This window comes from Pteropus alecto, unplaced genomic scaffold (assembly GCF_000325575.1).
Source record: "Pteropus alecto unplaced genomic scaffold, ASM32557v1 scaffold81, whole genome shotgun sequence".
NCBI lineage: Eukaryota > Metazoa > Chordata > Mammalia > Chiroptera > Pteropodidae > Pteropus > Pteropus alecto.
In genome coordinates, this window is record NW_006433378.1 from 7,398,935 (window position 1) to 7,420,503 (window position 21,569).

The 21,569-nt window shown below is 35.9% G+C and overlaps 1 protein-coding gene across 6 annotated transcripts in view; it reads left to right on the forward strand.

The window, feature by feature from the left end:
* PLCH1 (phospholipase C eta 1) overlaps nucleotides 1-21,569 on the forward strand; it is a 212,665-nt gene that overhangs the window by 127,225 nt on the left and 63,871 nt on the right. For all 6 annotated transcript variants that reach the window (XM_006908210.3, XM_025044255.1, XM_025044251.1 and 3 more), the window contains 4 exons: nucleotides 3,043-3,189; nucleotides 5,181-5,424; nucleotides 13,968-14,097; nucleotides 17,384-17,554. In XM_006908210.3, coding sequence (XP_006908272.2) covers nucleotides 3,043-3,189; nucleotides 5,181-5,424; nucleotides 13,968-14,097; nucleotides 17,384-17,554 — 692 coding nt within the window. The remainder of the gene's footprint in view (nucleotides 1-3,042; nucleotides 3,190-5,180; nucleotides 5,425-13,967; nucleotides 14,098-17,383; nucleotides 17,555-21,569) is intronic.

The window sequence follows — 21,569 nt, forward strand, 5'->3', positions numbered from 1 at the left end:
CATCTTTCCCTCCCCAAGCCTTCACTGATACTGATTTATTATCACACTTCTCCCCTTTCCAGCCCACTGTATTCTCCTTTTCCTGTGGCCTCCCATAGCGTTTCTCTCTTTTACTCCTGACTTGGCATTTATTTTTAAATACTTCAATAATAAAACTACCATTTGTAGTGTATAATATGCCAGGCACTGGTTTTAGTACTCTACTTGAATAACTTATTCAATTATCAATAATTCAAGAGGTAAATAATAATATCCCCACTTTACAGATAAGCAAATGGAGGCACAGAGGGATTAAATAACTTGCCCAAAGGCATACAGTTAGTAAGTGGCAAATCTAGAGTTCTACTCCAGGCTTTCAGGATCCAGAGTTCTTAACCACAGCTCTAAACTACCACTAATAAAATATCTTTTTAAGTGTTTCATTCTCTTAAAATTTATCCTCTTTGAGGTAAAGACAAAATCTCCTCGTTCTATGCTTTACCTCATTACACAGCCCTGTGCCTGGAACAAAGAGTTGCTCTGTGAACATGTGCTTATTGAAGTTCTAACAGATATTTTTGGCTTGGTTAGTTTGACCTGATGATTTTATCTTGATACACAGACACACTCTCTTCTGTTCTCTCTCCAATTACTGGTGTGAGAGGATCAATGTGGCTGTCAAGAATTCAAATCAGTGGCTTTCATTGCCTAAATGAATGGGTGCTCAGTGGTGGATAAGTTTACTAACATGTGTGAAACCAAATGTCAAATTTTGTTCTGTGCTTCAAAGTAAACATTTTAAGTTTGTGTGTTTGTTTTCCTAAGCACTATTTTTATGACTTGGGTATTTGATATGTCAGATAAAATGAGTACGAGCAAGCTATAGTTCACCTTCCTTGCAATATAAAAACCTAAAACCATACTTAATTTTATGCATTTCTACCTTACTTTGGGGGGGTTATTGGGAGAAAAGGCTCTTCATGGAGGAAATAGTGAAAGTTGGTTATGCTGAGGTTACCTCTAATGAGTACCCTGCACATACAATGTTAAACTTTGGGATCAAATTATCTTTCCTAGTAAAGACAAGATACTTAGCCAAAAAAACTCAACTCTAATGTTGTTGTAGTCTATTTACTATGTCTTTGATCTGTTTCTAACAGCATACTGCTTGATAAGGTAGATATTCTGAGCCAGATGTTTACATTGTTCTAACAGTTATATATGTGCCTCTGTATTTGTTGATGAAATAGGCTGTTTCTGGCTGGTATAATAAAAAGCATTTGGAAAAGTATTGCATAAGTCACAGAATCAAGAGGAAAATGGAATAACTTGTCAGCCTCAGGAAGAATAGTTCTGAAAGCTATGGCATTTTAGGGTGGCCAACAAGGAGTGTCTCTTAAGTCTTGGTCATTGAAATGGCTCAGTTCTGTTTTCATTCAGTGTTCTGCTCAGGATTGGTGTTCTTTGGACGGCAGGCAGATTTGCTCTAAGCTTAAGTCAGGTGCCCATTTCTTAGTTAGGGTGATTGATAGTCTACCAAAGGCACATGAAATGGGAAAAGAATAATTCCAGTTACCAGAGATGGGGAAACAGGCAACACCAATAGATGGCCTCTTCCAACAAGGTTCATCTCAAAGCAGAGAAAATTTAAATAACTTTGACTTGGACAACAAGTGATTTGGATATTACCTGAATTTTATCACCAAGTTACTCTTCTAGATGAAAAATTCTAGCAGTTTGATTCATTAACCCATGTTTTATGTCTAGATCTTTATCACTATATTAGTCCCCTTCTTTTAGGATAAACCTTCCTTTTAGTTCAACCAAGGTTTTGTTTGGCATTTTCCTCAAAGGAGCTATCACTAGATCCTATCTCTGGAAGTTAGCAACTTTCAGTTTTAACTTCAGCATATCCTAAGTGTAGAATGGGAGCTTGACAGATTAAGTAGTCCACTCAAGCACAGATATAAATATTATTGAATATGTTGGTTAAAACTCAATATAGCAAGTAGCAGAAAACTCAAATTGAAGCCAGAAACTAAATAGTTCAGGGATGTATCTCTAGTTTCATGAGGAGCTTGATGTAGGGCTCCAAGAGCATGACCAGGACTCTTTCCTCCCTTCCTGTTTATCAGCTCTGAGTTTGATTCCATTTCAAGCAGACTTACTCTTCATGGACCCAAAATGGCAGCTGGAAGCTCTGAGTTGCAGAGTTTAGGTACAGAGGGGCTTAAGGAAATCTATTTTTCCAGGAGTCTCAGTGAATATCTCATTTTATCTCATTGGCTTGGATTCAGTCACATGCCCATTTCCAAACCAATTACTGTAATCACAGAGATAGGATAACCTTGAGCTGAAGGGTAGATCAATTTTAAACGATTTCACGTGGCTGAAAATGGAGGGAAAGATGAATTACCCAAAGAATAACCAGAATGCTTTTGGCAGGAAAAGGAGGAGGGAATTGATGCTGGGAAGTAAAAAAAAAAAAAAGGTTTTATGTTCAGTTTTGAAACTTATTTTTTTGATTACATTAAAAATGATGGTATTTAGCTATTTTCAAATGTGCACAAAAATATAATAATATGAACCCATATTTAGCCATCATCCATCATCAACAATTGTTGAAACATTTTGCCAATTATGTTTCTATCAATTGCATTTTAAAGCATTATCAAAAGATATTTTTATAGCTAGCTATGTAAAAACTCACAACATCTAACAGGAAGTCTGAGACCTTGCTTTATGAACATCAATTTGCACATGAAATGATATCAGTCTCATACCAAAAAACATTGTGTTGCCAGTTAGAACAAAAGAAGCCTCTGGGCAACGGTAATTCATCATTTGCCTGGCAGTAGAATTTTATTTCAGTAAGTAAGGTTTTTTCCCTGCCTTAAGCCTGATGAATCAATTCCTTAACAACTCTTTCCTGAGTACCTGTGGCAAATTTGTATTCTGCTCCCGGGAATCTTTAGGGGTCAATTTATTTGGCAGTAAGGCTTCAGAACACCAGTTTGCATGTGCATTGTGTGATAGCTGAATGTGCTCTAATCTCTTTTGCAGTTGAAAGATGCATGGGTGTAATGCAGTCCGGGACACAGATGATCAAACTGAAGCGCGGGACCAAAGGGCTTGTCCGGCTCTTTTACCTGGATGAGCACCGGACCTGCATCCGATGGAGACCCTCTAGGAAGAACGAGAAGGCCAAAAGTGAGACCAACCTTTGAATTCTTTGCTTGGCCTGACACAGTAACACATGGGTTATATTGGGTGGGTTCTTTGGAAGCTTTGGATCTGTGGAACTTTCATATTTTTTGCCAGTTTTGGGGTTAGTTGTTAAAGGATATGGAAAGACAGAAATAGTAATGACCAGTTTTGCTTTTTTAATTCTTTGAGGAATTTAAATTGATAAAAACTTTCTTGTCCATGAATGTTGTAGATGTTAGTAATTCCCCTGTGTTAGAAACATGATATTTTTCTTTTTCAGTTGGGATATGAGGTTAATAGCCTGAGGCCTATTAGGGATATTACGGATCCAATGGACTTTAAAGTATATTGCCATATTTTGAGTACAGTTAACTGATTAATGAGTTAACAAAATTGTGTGAATGTTATCGAGTAAAATAGCTGTGATTTGACCCCTCGTCAAAGCCTGTGTCCTACACCTTCTATACTCAGCAGCAAGCCCATGCGGAGCCCCCATAATGCCTCTCTCATCTCTTCTGACCATCCCGTTTTTCACAGGAACCTTTTTGTCCAGGGTTTCTTCACCTGTCTGTTGGTGAAGTCTCCTAACCAATCTCTATTTTGCTAGTTTCTTCTGCTTTTATCAGTTAAGATGCTTTCCTGTTTAAGTAACAGGAGACCTTGAGCAAATAAATAAATTTATTATCTCATATAACAAGAAACTCAGAGATTGGCAGGCTCCAGGCATGGGACATTGAGTCTCTGGTCATTTTTTTCCCAAGTGCTCTTGGCTTTTATGCATTGGCATTATAATCAAGACAGCAGCAACATGGCTTCAGCTGTTCTGGGCCTCACAATTTGATGACAGTGATGAGGAAAAAAGGGACCTTCTTTTCTGGTACTTCCTTTTTAGGAAGGAAGAACCCCTTTCCAGACCCTTCCCTCAAAGCAGATCACCCCAAGACTCCTTGGTTAGAACTGGGTTGCATTTTCACACCTAAGTCGATCATAACAAATGGGAGAGGGGCCACCCCAGTGGCTGAGACCCACCAAAATTTTCCCTGGGGCTGGGTGTGTGCTCATTTACCTGCATGTTGTGTGGGGAGTTAGTTGATACCAGAAGAAAATTGGGACTGTGCCATTTAGGCGGACGAGAGAAGTGAATGGTGTATGTGGACAATCAATAGGATATGCAATACTTCTGATTCATGCTTAAAAACAAGCAAGCAAATGAAAAATGCTATTTTAATATAAAATAATCATCCCTGCCCCTGCTTTTCTGATGCAAACCTTTAGTACTGCTCTTCTATCTAAATAACGCTAATCTCTGGTCTATTTTTCTAGGCTCTCCATAATCTAGCTTCTCCTTACCCTTCTAGCTCTATCTCCTGTTACCCTCCTTCTTGAGCTTTCCAGCATAAATAGCCTATCCAGCATCCCTGGAGTGGGCTTTATGTTTCTGTGTCCTCACGCCTCTTCCCCCGGGATGCCATCTTGTTCCTCTTCACCTCTCTAAGCCTTGCTCTACCTTCACCATAAAAGCATTTTCACTATTAATACCGATCACTTTTAACTGTGCTATTCGGTTACCACTACATTTTTTTTCCTTTCAATTTCTAACTTCTCATGCATATTATGAAACACTAAAGTCGGCTCTGGGTCTTAGTATGTTCTCTTCAAGTAAATATGTAAACTATAAATTTGACACATTCGTTAGCTCCCTTTCTACCAGTCTTCTTGTCCTGGTGGCAAATCTATCATTTTATCATCAATTTCAGCCCATCCTCACTTAATGCCTGGGAAGGCATTGTCCAGACTGCCCAGGAAGGTAAAATTTTATATAGAGAAGGTCTCTAGCAGGAAGTGATAGGGCTCGTAGTTCACATTTGGACTTAAAACCATAACTCGTAGACAATGAATTTGTTCATGCTCATTTAAAAAATTTTAAAAAAATTTTGCTTTCCTTTTTTCTTAAGTCGTATCTTCATCTGCCATGTATTCTACTTTCCTCACAGTACTTATTGACTCCATTTACAAAGTCACCGAAGGTCGGCAGTCTGAAATATTCCACAGACAGGCTGAGGGGAACTTTGACCCCAGCTGCTGCTTTACCATCTACCATGGGAACCACATGGAGTCCCTGGACCTCATCACCTCCAACCCTGAGGAGGCCCGCACCTGGATCACAGGCCTCAAGTACTTGATGGCTGGCATCAGTGATGAAGACTCCCTTGCCAAAAGGCAGAGGACCCACGACCAATATCCTTCCTAAAACTTTTTTTTTGAGCTCTGTGTGTGTGGGGGGAATCAGACTATGAATTATTTTTCCCCATAATTTTTTTCTCTACCCCTAGCCTCCTCTGTTCCCTCCTCGCTCTCACCCTAAGTAAATGAACGCATGAAACACATAGAAACAAGCTTGTATGATAAACTCAGGAGCAGTCTTCTGGAGAGACTGAATTTCGCCCCACAAGCTGAGAGATCTCCAAACGCAGTTTCCTAAGAGAGAGATGGTAACCAGGAAAAAAAAACATTTACTCATGTTAGAGGAAATCCTGCTTTGTTATAGTCAGTTTAGTTTAACAAATACTGTTAAAATTTTAATGATGCACCAGGTACTAAGCTCCTTACTGCTTTCCGTCTCTCTTTTTAGCTTACTGTTTGGAAACCGAACTGATTGATACTCAAGGGGAAGTTACTTTTTACTTAATAACATTTATCTTCTAATTGCTCAAAACACTGGAGGCTGAGTCTCATTCTTGATTAAACCTATTCTTGTGGTCCTGCAGTGTTGACAAGATAAATGATTAATGCGCTTGGTCTGAAAGGCACCTCTCCTGCTGGGATGGAGCTGGGCTTGTGACATGGTGTTTCTGGCCTCATTTCCCTGACTTGTAAAGTGAGGGTATTAAGCTGCTTTAGTTTCCTTCTGCACCTTTGGTATGGCCTTAAAATTCACATGCCCCCATTCATTTAGGAAGTAGTACTACTGCCTTGCTGTCATTGGAATGTGTGCCCCAAGTTTTTTCCCAGAGTGGTGACAAATTTGTGCTGCTCTGACTATAATCCCTCACCTGGGGTATTGTTGGAGCAGAGTGGAAACATTCAGCCCGTGAAAGGATTTTGACAGTGTGAACGTCTGAGTTGATTAGCCATGGCATTTTCATCAATATTCTCAGCATGCAGATAAATGCAACTGGGATTCATAAGTGATCAAAACACAAACATAGGAACTAACTTTTTGTGCTTTATTCTGTTTGTTTTCTTCTTAACACATCATTAGGTGAAGTCCTCTTCCCCACTCAGTCAAAATTCTTAAAAAGTCTTTTGCTTATTCATTCATCTGTAGATGGATACTTAGGTTGCTTCTACGTTTTAGCTATTATGAAAATTGCTGCTATGAACATGGCTGTACAAATATCTCTGTGAGACCCTACTTTTAATCCTTTTGGGTATATACCCAGAAGTAGAATTGCTGGATCATCTGTCAATTCTATTTATAATTTTTCGAGGAACTGCCATATTGTTTTCTGCAGTGCCGTACCATTTTACATTCCCACCAACAGTACACAAGGGGCCCAATTTTTCCACGTTCTTGCCACCACTTGTTTTCTGTTCTTTTGATGGTAGCCATCTTAATGGGTGTGAGGTAGTATGTCATTATGGTTTTGACTGCATTTCCCTAATATTAATGGTATTGAGCATCTTTTCATGTGCTTGATGGCCATTTATATAACTTCTTTGGAGAAATGTTTATTCAAGTCCTATGCCCATTTTTGAATCAGGTTTTTTTTTTTTTGTCATTAAGTTTTAGGAGTTCTCTATCAATTCATCTATGACAGATTTGAATCCCTTTTCAGATATATAATTTGCAAATATTTTCTTCCATTCTGTGGGCTGTCTTTTTACTCTGTTGATACTGTCCTTTGGCGCATAAAATTTAATTTTCATTAAGTTCAATTTTTCTATTTTTTCTCATTGCCTGTGCCTTTGGTATTATATTCAAGAAATTATTGCCAAATCCAATGTCATAAAGCTTTTGTCCTGTATTTTCTTCCAAAAGCTTTATTCTTTTAGATCTTACATTTAGATCCTTGATCCATTTTGAGTTAATTTTTGTATATGGTGTTAGGTAAAGGTCCAGCTTCATTCTTTTGAATATTGATATCCAATTTTTTCAGCATCATTTGTTGAAAAGACTGTTCTTTTCCAGTGTAATGGTCTTGGCACCCTTGTCAAAAATCACTGACCATGTGTATAAGGGTTTATTTCTGGGCTATTTTATTCCATTGGTTTACATGTTTGTCTTTATGCCAATACCACAGTTTCGATTACTGTCAATTTGTAGTAAGTTTTGAAATCAGGAACTGTCAGTCCTCCATTTTTGTTCTGCTTTTTCAAGATTATTTTGGTTGTTCATGGTCCCTAGAGATCTCATGAATTTTAGGATGAGTTTTCTATTTCTGCAAAAAATGTCATTGGGATTTTGATAAGGATTTTATTGAATTTGTAGATTGCTTAGGGTAGTAATAGCATTTTAACAATACCGCCTTCAGTCTGTGAATGTGAGATGTGTTTCTATTTATTTATATCATTTTAAATTTCTTTAGCAATGTTTTGTAGTTTTCATTGTACAGCTCTTTTCAGCTCCTTGGTTAAGTTAATTCTTAAGTATTTTATTCTTTTTAATGCTATTGTAAATGGAATTGTTTTGTTATTTCCTTTTCAGATTGTTCATTTATGAAAATGCAACTGATTTGTGTGTTGCCTTTTTACCCTAGTACTTTCCTAAATTCATTTATTAAAAAGTTTTAACAACTTTTTCTTTTATGGAGTGAGTCTTTAGGGTTTTCTACATATGAGGTTATGTTATTAGCAAACAGATAATTTTATGTTGTCTTCCTTTCCAATTTAGATGCTTTTTATTTCTTTTTCTTGCCTAATTGTTCTGGCTAGAACTTCTGGTACTACACTGAATAGAAGTAGTGAAAGTAGGCATCTTTGCCGTGTTCCTAATCTTGGAAGAAAAGCTTTCGATCTTTCACTATTGAATACGATGTTTGCTCTGGATTTTTCATATATGCTCTATTATGTTGAGGTGGTTTTCTTCTCTTCTATTTTGTTGAGTGGTTTTATCATGAAGGGTGATATATTTTAGCAAATGCTTTTATCGCATCAATTGAGATGTTCATGTGGCTTTTCTCTTTGTTATGTTAATGTCGTTTATTACATTGATTGATACTTGCATGTTGAATCAACTTTGTATTCCAGAAATAAATTCTACTTGGTCATAGTGTATAATCCTTTTAATATGCTGCTGAATTGTTGAGAATTTTTTTTTTTAATCAATGATCATAAGAGATATTGGTCAGTAGTTTTCTGTAATGTCTTTAGCTTTGTTATCAGATTAATGTTGGCCTCACAGAATGAGTTAGGAAGTGTTCCTTTCTTTTCAATTTTTTTTGGGAAAAATTTAAGACAGATTGGTATTAGTTCTTTAAATGATTGGTAGAATTCATCAGTGAAGCCATAAAGTCCAGAGCTTTTCTTTGTTGAGAGATTATTCATTCTATCTCCATACTAACTATAGATCTATTCAGATTATTCAGATTTTCTATTTCTTTGTGATTAGATTTGGTAGGTTTCTTGTTTCTAGGAATTTGTCCATTTCATCCATGTTATTCAGTTTGTTGGCATATGATAGTTCATAGTACTCTCATAATCTTTTATTATTTCTGTAGAATAGGTAGTAATATTCTCATTTTCATTTCTGATTTTAGTAATGGGAGTCTTTATTTTTTTCTCAGTCCATCTAGCTTAAAGTTTGTCAATTTTGTTGATCTTTTTGAAGAATGAACTTTTGGTTTTATTGATTTTTTCCTATTGTTTTTCTGTTCTTGATTTCATTTATCTTTGCACTAATTTTTCTTATTTTCTTCCTCCTACTAGTTTTGGGTTTGGTTTGTTTTTCTTTTTCTAGTTTCTTAGGTTGTAAAATTAGATGGTTGATTTGAGATCTTCTTTTCTAATGTAAGTATTTATAGCTATAAATTTATTTTCCCCCTTAACACTGCTTTCACTGCATCCCATAAGTTTTGGTATGTTGTATTTTCATTTTCACTCACCTGTGAGTATTTTGTAATTCCTTGTGCTTTGCTTTGACCTTTTGGTTGTCTAAGGGTGTCAATTAATTTTCACAATTTTGTGAATTTTCCAGATTTCCTTTTGTTATTGATTTCAAACTTTACCCCATTGCGATCAGAGAAGATACTTTGTATGATATCTATCTTTTTAAATTTAGAGTCTTAATTTGTGGCCTAAAATATGGTCTAGTCTGGAAAACATGCCATGTGCACTTGAGTAGAATTTGTATGTCATTGTGTAGGCTGACCGTATGGGTCTGTTAGATCTGGTTGGTTTATTGTCTTGTTTAAGTCCTCTGTTTCTCTACTTCTGTCTAGTTGTTCTATCCATTATTGTGTGTTGGGTATTGAAGTCTTCAACTATTATTGTAGAACTATATTTTTTTCAATTTTGTCAGTTTTTGCTTTATATATTTTGATGGTATATCATTAGATGCATAAATGTTTACAATTATTATATCTTCTTACTATGTCAAACCTTTTATCAATATATACTGCTCTTATAACCTTTTCATTTAAAGTCTATTTTGTCTGATATTAGTATAACCACTCCTGCTCTTTTTTGGTCACTATTCGCATGGAATATCTTTTTCCATCTTTTCACTTTCAACCTGTTTGTATGGATCTCAAGTGAGTCCATTATAGACAACATATAGTTGGGTCATGTGCTTTTATTCATGCCAATCTCTGTCTTTTGTTCAGAGTTTATTCCATTTATATTTAAAGCATTTACTGATAAGGAGAGATTTTCTTCTGTCATTGTGCTCTTTCTTTTCTACATGCCTTATAGCTTTTTTTTGTCCCTCATTTTCTGCATTCCTGACTTTTGGGTTTAGTTGATTTTTTTTTTTTTTTGCAGTGAAATGTTCAAATTTTTTCTCATTTCCTTTTGTGTATATTCTATGGTTATTTTCTTTGTGGTTATCATGGGGATTGCATTTAATATCTGAAAATTATAGTACTCTAGTTTGAATATACTAGCTTAAGCAATAATGTTTCGAATGTGATTTGTTTGTCCATGTTTACTAGCAGTAGAAATTTTTCATATTTGAATTAACTAGGTTGAAAACTGAGTGATTTCATATTCTGAAAATATGCTATTTGGAAAGCAAGTACACCCCAGAACTGCACAGAGGAACAGTTCAAAAAAACACAAAAAGCAGTTGATATTTGTGTCAGTGAGGAAAGAAAAGGAAAGAGGAAATTAATGAACGGTAAAGAGAAAGCTGATGTCAAACACAGGGAATGTTATTTGAGTCAGAGAACCATTCTCATATAGATTTGTTGTAACTTGTTAGGGTTTTAGATAATATCTTAATGCTAGAATGACATTCTTAATTGGACATACATTTAGTTACATTAATCGGGAGAACAAACTTGGAATGTTTGTTATTATTCGATTTCAATTAGGCCTGAAAATTTCAACTGTGAACAAATGATGAGAATAATGAATCTTAAATGGCTGTATAAAAAAATTCATCTAGTGTAAAGCATAATTCAAGCTATTTCTGCAGCATGAACATGTTGAATTGGAAGTGGATACAGTACTCATATCTATTAGAAACAATATACTGTTGTGGTTAAAGACTCAGACTGGTGCTGAGTTCGAGCCCCAAATCTGCCATGTACTATGCAACTCTGGGTGAGTTAAACTTCTTTGCCTCAGAGTTTTTATCTGTAACGTGGTAATGATATTAGTGATAGTGCCTACCCTATGCAGATGTGTGAAGATCAGATGAGTTGATGTACACAAAGTGCTTAGACCCTTTATAAATAATAGCTGCTATCATTATTGCTTAAGAGAGATAAGGATTAGAAAATCTTTTGCTTCCTTATTCAGGTAGATTAAGGTCTGAAATCTCAGCAGCCCCAGCATGCAAAGATGATAGTACTGGCACCTAGTATCAGCATTTTTCTCCATCAGATCCTTCTCCTACTTTATTCTTCACCTTATCTCCTGACCCCACAAAGGAAATTATTACCTCTAGAAGGCTGTAGGGAGTTCCTTATGGATGCTGTAAACTGAAGCCTTGTGCCTTCTCTATAAATGAGGGATCCTGAAGCCTGTAGGGGAAATTCGGTCTACCATTTATTTTTATATGGGCCACTGAGCTAAGAATGGATTTTCAGTGGTTGAAAAAAAATCAAAGGACCAACAACATTTTGTAACATATGAAAATTATATGAAATTCAAATGTCAGTGTCCATAAATAAAGTGTTATCGGAATGTAAGCATGCCAGTTCATTTATATATTTTCTATTTAAGAATGGGAGAGTTGAGTAGTTGCAAATGGGACCAAATGGCCTGCAAAGCCTAAAATCTTTACTACTAGTCTCTTGATCCCAAAAGTTTGTCTACCCCTATACTAAATACCATTCATTGCTTTACATTTTCCTATAATTTCTTATTAGAAACACAGATCATAACTTTTCATTCAGTTTTTACTCTCGCAGTTTTTCTTTGTAGAATGACTGTTTTATTCTTAAATTTATCATGTGTATGGTGATGAATTACTAATCCAGGGCTTCCTTGGGCACTCATGTTGTAAGTAGGAAGAACAACTTTAAGATATCTGAATACTTTAACCTGCAATTGTATCTTATACCATGTGTACTGTTACTAGGAGAGAATGGTTTTCCTTTCACAGAGTCTTAGAGTTGAAGGGAACTTCAAGGCCATCTGGGTGTACTCATTATAGACAAAGAAATAGAAGCCCAAAGAAATGACATAAGTAACCCACTGTCACAGGGTTAGGTCAAAAGAATCAGAACTAGTGGGTATTTCTTGGTCTGATTCTACCTCTCTTTCTGTCTTACCAACCCTATGTCTCCTAAACCAACTGTCAAGGCCAACTTGTGTGTTGACACTGAAGGTGGCACAGACACAGGCCTTCCCTAAAGGGTCTGTATCTGCAGAATATTCTTACTTAGGGTGTGCTCGTCCCTGCCTTTTCTCTGGAGAAGTCTTTGAGAGGCTTTAATAAAGAAGTATAGAATAAAAGGATGGAAATATTGCTATCATTGGACTCATTTTATCATGTCTTTGAACATTGGCTAAATATTTGTGGGGCACAGAGCAGTGTCCATAGTCAAAAGAAATAGAGCTCATGGAATGGGCACTGTGGGCCCAGAAAACAAACAAACAAACAAACAAATGAGATTCGGTTACTTTTTAGTAATTGGCCCAAATATTCCACTCTTGGTTCTTTAGTTATTTTTCTTCAAGTCCTGGGTCACCCTTTACCTTCCTGGTGTCGTATGTAATGAGATCTTGCCTAAACTCTATGAGGAAAAATCGAAAGAACTGGGTTGGTTAATTTCAAATGTTATAAAGGGAACAAAATGTGAAACGAGGTGTTTACAATCAGAAATTCACCTCTATTTAACTTTGGAAGAAATAAGACTTTAATTCTCTGGTTACTTTTACTTTCTAAGGTACAATCTCCTACAATCATTAATTTGAATCACCTAAGAAATGTAAACGTGCTGTTATCACTAAGAGGTTAGTTAATATTTCAACTTAAAATGAAAATCTCAGTTTGATGTCACCTGCTTGATAAGCAAATATTCTCCATTGACCCTTTCTTCTGACCTTCTCCCATTTTCTCATTTCTCAATTTTAAACCTATGCCTTTTGCGTACTTTGAGTCTGATTTCATCACATTTCTTTCTTTCTTCTTCATCATCCTTCACATTTTGAAACTCAATTTGCTTTTCTAATTGTGTATACACACAATTTCTGCCTTTTGTAATTTAACTCTTGATAACTGTGAATCATCCATTTTTAAAACATGCCCTGCTAAAACTTGGAATTTTTCAACTCACCCATTTATTACCATTTATTCTCCACTATGTAAAACAGTACAATACTTATTCTCCTGAGGGTCTTTTAAAATTTCAATTCACCCGATGCAAATCCTTTGTGTATAAACTCAGTGTCACAGCCTCAGTCACCCAGCGTTATACCTGTTGCTTTGAGGGCAACCTGTAGCATGTCAGGCTTATAGTCCGCATCACTGCCCTTGATTTATAAGTTTGGAGCTATTAGATAAGAACCATCAAAGCTAGTCAAAAGCAGATCTTCTGTGAAGGAGGAGAGAGGACTAGACCAGGTTGCATGAGATCTGGGTTTGACACCTGGGTCCCTTATTAAGCCTTACCAAATTTCTCCGTCTCTAGCTTATATCCTCATGTGAACAATAAGATTAAACTAGGTAGACTAACCTTCTAAATGTAGGAGTGGGACTGAGAAAAGGGAACTGGAAAGATTGTGTAGTGTGGTATTGTGAAGATAACAAGATACTATATGAAAGGCTATAGAGGGAGAAGTTAAGGCCTAGGTTTGGTATATTTGGGGTTTTGCCACATCGTAGAGATATTTTAACAGACTGGATAACAACGTTTGAGTTGAAGAACCTCTCAAAATTATATGGTTTAACTCATTTCACAGTGGAGGGAATCACCTCTATGCGCTGTTCCTTTCCTTTCTTTTGTGGTTGTTGTTACTCTTAGTAGTTCACTAAGAGCCTGCGGATTGCAGGACCCTCTCAAAAAATTTCTTCTCGAGTTCGGTGTTGATGATAAACACTCTTGTGAGTATTCTGTGAGAGCAGTTTTTATTTTGTGAAAACACAAGTGCTTTTCTTGACGTTTCTGCACGTGGGTGAAGCAGACCTTTGAGGAAGCTGATAAGAATGGCGACGGCTTATTGAATATTGAAGAGATATACCAATTGACGCATAAACTAAATGTCAATCTACCCCGAAGAAAAGTCAGACAAATGTTTCAGGTAGGTTTTCACAATTGAGTTGGTCTTCTGTGAAGTACACATTAGAGGTTATTAGTGTACTTAGACATTTCAAAAGGCTATTTTGTTTTGTTGGAAACTCATATTTCCTTTGTATTACTTTATTTTTCTTTGCTGAAGAAAGGCGTTTTGTTCAAGGGAAAAGAAACATTCTAAACTTACCATGAGTCCACAATTTCACTTCCTAAAATGCTTTTTTGTTGTCGTTTTTAGAGAGTAATTCCAAGCACTTTACTGACAAATAATGGAGTAAATGTGATCAAGTTTCTTAGGATGATGACATCTCATTTGCCTGCCTCACAGGCTGTTGTGAGGATCAGAATAAAGACTAACATGAAAAAAAAATAGCACTTGTCAAAATCTTCAAGAGCCCTCTTTTGTTTCAGAGGAGTTTAAGATTTAGAATACACAGGTCTTACCTTTTAGGGAATTCTCCAGAAGTTCATTCAACTGCTTGTTGGTGTTAGGTGAGATGCTCTTTCCTGTTGACAAGTCCTTGAGGAAAGTCCTTAGGCCCAAATTTACTCCTATCTGGGACTGTACTTAGTCCACTGTCTATGATACAGAAGTCAGCTCTGTTACATTTAAGTTGGTGCAAAGACAATGTTAGATAATTAGTAATTACTAGTATATTAATTTAGGAAAGGCTCTAATTTGGAGGTAAGAGATATGCACAATCCATGTTCTACAATGATTTTCTAAGTGGCTGGGTAGGTGACATTTTGTACATGTAAAATAAGTATATAGGGTGATAGTTAATGATTTTTAATGTTTCGTACTTCCTTTGTTTTCTAAGCACTTGCCCTTGAAGCAGCGGGTAAGGGCAGAAACAGCATGAGGGATGAGTGGTGACGGTAAATGGAGGATGGAGGCTGGCTTCCATCTGACCTTTTGGAACGGTCCTGTCCTTGGAAGCTCTTGGCTGGAGATGGTTTGTGTTGTGGGGAACTTGGTCCCATTGCACTGAGGAACAAATGAGAGAAAGGAAAGAAAAGGAGGGAATGAGATAATACTATGGAAGGAACCCCAGAGATGGAGTGACGGGCTTTGGATGGGAAATGAGTTGTCACAAATGGAGTGAATTGTCCTTTAAACGATATGAAAAGGCTTGCCACATTCCCGGCACTCTCCGTGGCATCTTGTTTTTGTCTTGTTGTGAGCTGCACCTCTCAATCTGATCCTTTTTGTAGGAGGTGTTCATAGCACTGAAGAGGTAGCTGCTGGCTAAACCAGAGACACCGAGCTTAAAGAGGAGGGCAAAGTTTATACCTATAAAAGTAATGTTTTCTTTGGTAGTTTTTGAAAGTAAGATAATGCAGAAATGTAAGATATTAAATTATTTTTACTTCTATATTTTTCCCCTTCAGACACCTTTTATCTCTAATACACCTTTAGAGGGTGAACCAGAAAATGTTTATGTCAAATGTCTATGGGTTCAAAGTAAATACTTTAGAGAAGTTTTAAGAAAACATTAAGGGTCTCTTTTTGTGACCTTTGATTCAAAGACTTATCAAGCCAGAAGTGCGTGGAGAAGCATTTGGGCCTGTTGTATGCAGAACATGTCTGCGTGGGTCTTGCTTCTAGCACGGTTCTGTAAGTGCTCATGGCGGAGGTGATAGGACCAAGGATCTTAGCATTATTTCGGGAAAATTCTCTTAAAAAAATTATTTTTGAATGAATTTCTGCTAAAGACATTCAAGCCTTCCTAGAATTTTCATTTATTTATTTTTGCCTTTTTGCCTTCTCGTTGCAGTGCAAGATTCAATTGATTTTTATAAAAATAATCTTAAGGAAGATAGGGCTAGCTTCTTTTGAAATCTTTGATGCTATGGTTTAAACCTCAGAGTTTTACTACTCTTAATTGTTTAGGCAGTTATAAGAAGTCTTGAAAAATGTTTCATCTCTGTGTCAGGATTAGATATTTTGAAACAAAGTTATGGCAGAAATGTGAACATTAGATCTAGCTCCAATGTTAATTAGGATGCAAAGATTCTACAACCGAGAGCCTCAAACACCAAAACTGCTGATGTTGTGCAGACCCATCTGTCTCTATTTTTAAAATGACAGAAGGCAACAGCAATCAGCCTCATGAAGAAACTACGTATGATTTAAATATTGATTAAAGTGTTTGTTAATAATTGACCCAAAGTTAGCAAAGTTTAAAAAAAGATTTTTATGCACACTTTGATTCTCAAACCTGTGTTTAAAACCACATAACAGCTGCGACTACTTTACAAATCCCACGAATTTCAAAATGCCATTGTTTCCCTGTCAGTTTTTGTTCAGTTACAACTGTGTACACTTAGAATGAAGTTCATGTAAATGGGTTTGCTGCTCATTATATATTTGAAAATAACAGTTTTGTGGTGTTAAAATTTTTAGCCAATTAGAAGGAAGAAACATGGTGAAAGATGCTTGCTCAATAGTTGCTAGAAATAAATAATTTCAACTACAAATCAGTTCAGATGGATTTTTCAGACTTAAATGGAGGAAAAGCAGGGAGGGAACAATGATATTGATGACTGTAAGAACACTGAACTACCTATGCAAAATTAGGAGAGATTCTGCTATAGTTAAGTTACATTTGATTAAAATGCAGTTCAGAAGATGATGAGAGAGACTGGTATTTTCACTATGTGTTAAATATGTCTTCTCTCTTTTGTTCATGATTAGTCTTATTCAAGATTTCTTTTTCATTAGTTTCTTCAAAACAGCAGCTTTTGGTTGAATCACTCACATTTGATTTATATTCATTTGTTTTCTATTTCTTGCTTTCTGCTCTTGTTTATAATTTATTTCTTTCTATTTTCTTTAGCTTAAATTCTTTCTTAGGTTTTGAGTTGAATTATTAGCTTACTTGTTTTTAATCAACCTTGTTTTCTAATAAACTGAAAACTTCAAGTTTCCTCTACTGCTTTAACTTCATCACACCAGTTTAAATATGTAATGCATGCATTTAGTTTCTTATTTAGAAGATATTATGTTGTTTTCAGGCATAGTTTTTTTTAGAAAAGCTTTCTTTGTTTTATGAATTTACGGTGATCAGTAAAATCAGTTTTTATAAGGTCGATTCTTCATAATTTACAACTTTGCTTGCAACCTGATGATATATAGTCCATTTTAAAGTTGATCCATGTGTGCTTGAAAAGAATGTGTGTTTACCATTTGTGAAATGTATACTAGCCTTTTATAGTAAATATTATTTCCCAGTACGGAATTTCCTATTTCAGACTTTCAAACTGCCTTGTTTTTTCTATGCCACTTTCAGGAAGCTGATACAGATGAAAATCAGGGAACTTTGACATTTGAAGAGTTCTGTGTTTTTTACAAAATGATGTCACTGAGACGGGACCTTTATTTGTTGCTCTTGAGCTACAGTGACAAGAAAGATCACCTAACTGTGGAAGAACTGGCCCAGTTTTTGAAGGTGGATCAAAAGGTAGTATTAGATTGTTGAATGTTTACTTAGAAAAAAATTGTGAAAGATACAATGGGTTTCTCTTGGGGTTGGATGTAGATATACTTTAAATTTAGGATAGAGGTATAAATATCACAGTTCCACAGAAATCTTAAAAAATATTTTTTTTCAGAAGTCTTATCTTTGAGTTATTTAAAATGTTTCTTGCAGCTTTTAAAGAGGAAGTGATAAATTGAACACATACATTTTTTACCTTCAATATGTTGAATATGGCTACGTGTATTTTTTCACAAAGTTGAATGATAACTCGTGTTCCATTTTAGATACAACGGTAATGTTTTCTTTACATTAGTTATATTGCTAGGTATTTATTAACTATGATGTAATTCTTAACTGGCAAAATAGTTATTCATTGATAATTCTGATGGGAAATTGCCATTTGGTCATACGAAAAGAGTAAGTAAATTAAGTCCTGATTAGCAAAGGGAATCCCAAAATGTATTTAAAATAAGACTTTTAATTTTAATACTATGTAGGATGAATTGCGATAATAAGGTAAGTTTTGTCCTACTGCTTTATAAATATTGCCTTAGACTCTGTTTCTCACTAAAGTAGATTTGTTTTTGTTTTTGTTTTTTTCTCCAGCTTTATTGAGGTATACTTGATGAATAAAAATCATATATATTTAAGGTGTACAACATGAGGTTTCGATATCTGTATGTACTATGAAATGATTACCACAGTCAAGCAAATTAACATATCTGTCAGCTCATGTGGTTACAATTTATTTTTGTGTGGCAAGAACACTCAAGATCAACTCTTAGCAAATTTCGAGTATATAATATAGTAACATTAACTATAGTCACTATGCTGTGCATTAGATCTCCAGATTCATTCCCTATAATTGAACCTTTGTATTCTTTGACCAACTTTCTTCCCACTCTCCCCGTCTCCTCCCGACCCCCCCATACCTGGAAACCAACATTCTACTCTCTGCTTTTATGATTTTGACATTTTTGCATTCCACGTATAGTGAGATCATGCAGTGTTTATCTTTCTGTGTCTGACATTTCATTTAGCGCAATTCCTCTTGGTTTTAAACATGTTGTGGCAAATGGCAGGAATGATTTAATCAAGTATGCCTACATAATGGAACCTCTATAAAAACCTCAAAACCACGGGGTTTGGAGGCTTCCTGGTTGGCGAACACATAGAAGTGCTGGGTGGAGGTGCTCTGAGGGGGCAAGAGAACGCCATACAACTCCCCCTACCTTGCCCTGTGTATCTCTTCCACTTTATAATAAACCACTAATAAATAGTAAGTAAGGCATCTTTCTGAATTCTAAGTCATTCTAGTGAATTATAGAAATTGAGTCAGGGGAACTGATAAAGACTTTCTCTTTGACTAAACTCTAGATAGGCTCTTCTGAGCCCCTTTTCAACCAGACCCTGGCCTTGGGCATTGTCCTCAAGCGTCCAGTTGTAGCAAGAATGCTGCTCAGTCAGTTTAACCAGAATCCCCATCTGATCACCTTTGGTATCTTATAGAGATTCCTCATTCTCCACTATCCCCCAGGTGATATTTGATTGCCCTGGCCTGCCTTCAGCAAGAATTCTGTTAGATCAGTTCATCTAGAATTGTCTTCTCCACGATGTTTCTTCCACTGATCCCTACCCTACTCCTTGGCTTTAAATCCCCACTGGTCCATCCTGTATTTGGAATTGAACTAGTTGTATACTGAGTTCTCTTTTCCCCTATTGCAGTATGTAGTTAGTGATTAAAATCTGTTTTTACTGCTTTAACTACTGTCCAGTTCTATTTTTTTGACAGAACCCCCAAATTTGTGGTAGGCCAAGCAGAAATGGGGATAGCCCAAACCCCTATTTTGTGGCTGGCATCTGGCTTGGGGACAGTCTGGAAGCCTGAGTCCTTAACCTTGGGAGTCTAATGCCAACCCTGGGTAGTTTATGCATCCAGTTAGTGTCAGAGAATCAGAGATTTGGTTGGTGTCAGAAAAAAAGACACTAGACCTGGTAATATTTTACTTTATCTCATTACCACAGTCACATACATTTTGGGAATAACAGATTCAGATTTTATGAATTTTGTTGTTGCTTTTTTAAGGGTTAAGCTGGATAGTGTTAGCAAAATGTTTTATCTAACTGTCATTTTAATTAGCTTGATGATTTGGCAAAGGCAGATTCTCCATGACCAAAGTTAGCTATAAGACAGGTAGAAAATAGGAAAGAGGTAAGAGAAGATTTTTTTTTTTGGCCTAAAGAATGTGCCCTTTTACATTTCTCCTCTTCTGTTTCCTGCCATTATCACTACTTCCCCATTCTCATGGGAAAACCCCTTCCTAGTACAGTGGAAAGAACAATAGACCAGGAGCATTGAAGACCTATACTCCACACCCTGTAAGCTTTATTGGTTGGAGAATCATGGGCAGGCCAATTAGCATTGTCTCTGAGCCTTGGCTTCCTCATCTGCACAAAGCAGAGCCGATGTCTACCTTTCCTATCTCACATTATCAAATCCGAAGTTGGATTGTAATGATGAACGGGAAAGCCCTTTGACAGAGATATTCAGAAGCACAGCAGTGTGAAAAATTTTAAATGTTTAAAGCTACTGATTTCAGATTCATTAGGCTAGCGGAATTAACCCAATCCATTTGAATAGCGATAGTGGATGTCACTTGCTAATAGACATATGCATCTTCCCTCCTTTTGGTTATATTGACATTTTACCAGTAAATTTTAGTTGAGAAAAACAGAGGGCAACTTTCTTGACAGCAGCATTTCGTGACATCTGCCCCTGGCAGATGATTACCTGTATTCAGTTTAATTTTCTAAATTAGCTTGAAACTACATATGAGCATAACCTGAAAGAAATTTTAAAAATTATGATACATCAAGAGGCATAAATCATAAAGGAAAATATTAATGTTCTAAAACTTTAAGTTTATATGTGATCCAATGTAGCCAACACCATAAAAATTAATATTAAGTACAAACTAGGAAAATATTTGCAACATATAAAAGAGAGAAATCATGGATTTCCGTAATATGGATATTGTTCTTGTGGGCTATTGAGGAAAAAAATGAATACCCAATAGAAAAATGGGCAAAATGTTTGAAGCATAAAAATTTTTAAAAAGTGAATAAATCTATGAAATATGTTCATGGTCCATTAGTAATTTGAAAATATGAAAACCAAGAGACTTACCTATCAAATTAGTAAAGGTTAAAAAAATTATTACTAAACATGATGTTCATTTCTTATATTTCTGTTGAAGTTGTGGAATGGTATAATCTTTCTATAAGACAGTTTTATTTATCAAATGTTATTTAATTTATTATACTTTTACCAATCCATTTTATTTCTAGTAATTTATCCTAAGAAAATAATTGTGTACAGAAAAAAAGTTATAAGGTCATTCATTTCAGCATTCTTTAAAAGACAGAAAAATTCACGGTGATCTAAATATGCAGCAAGAGAGTTATTTATTAGTCAAGAATTTTGTGAGGTTTGAACTTTTAAAATGGGATGTTCACAAAAGAACAAATCTGAGCCAATATGACATTCCATATGGCAGTATGTAATTCATTCATTTCTGATGGCATAAGGTTGGTATAGACACCAGAGTATTCAGCTTTTGTAGATTTACTCAGTTGTGAAGTGAAATATCACTGCTGCCCACATATGCTGTCAAAGGTTATATGAAATCAAACATTGGCCCACAGGTCAGATTTTCATTTCACTGAAGCTCTCTGAAAATTGATTTTATGTCTTTGACAGGTCCAAGTGCTGTTTGATTAGGACTTTCATCCTTAAAATGTGGATGTGTTAAGGGAAACTCTCACTCTTTTATGAAACTCTCATTCTTTTATGTCTGCGAAGAAATGCCAGTTAAGCAATAAGCTAGCAAGAAGCCAGCTGGCTGAGGTTTCTCTTGTATTCACAGATAATGATCACAGAAATCCATCAGTCTGTGGTTCCAAAGTACTAGGGCTGTTTGAGGCTTTTTGTTTCTTC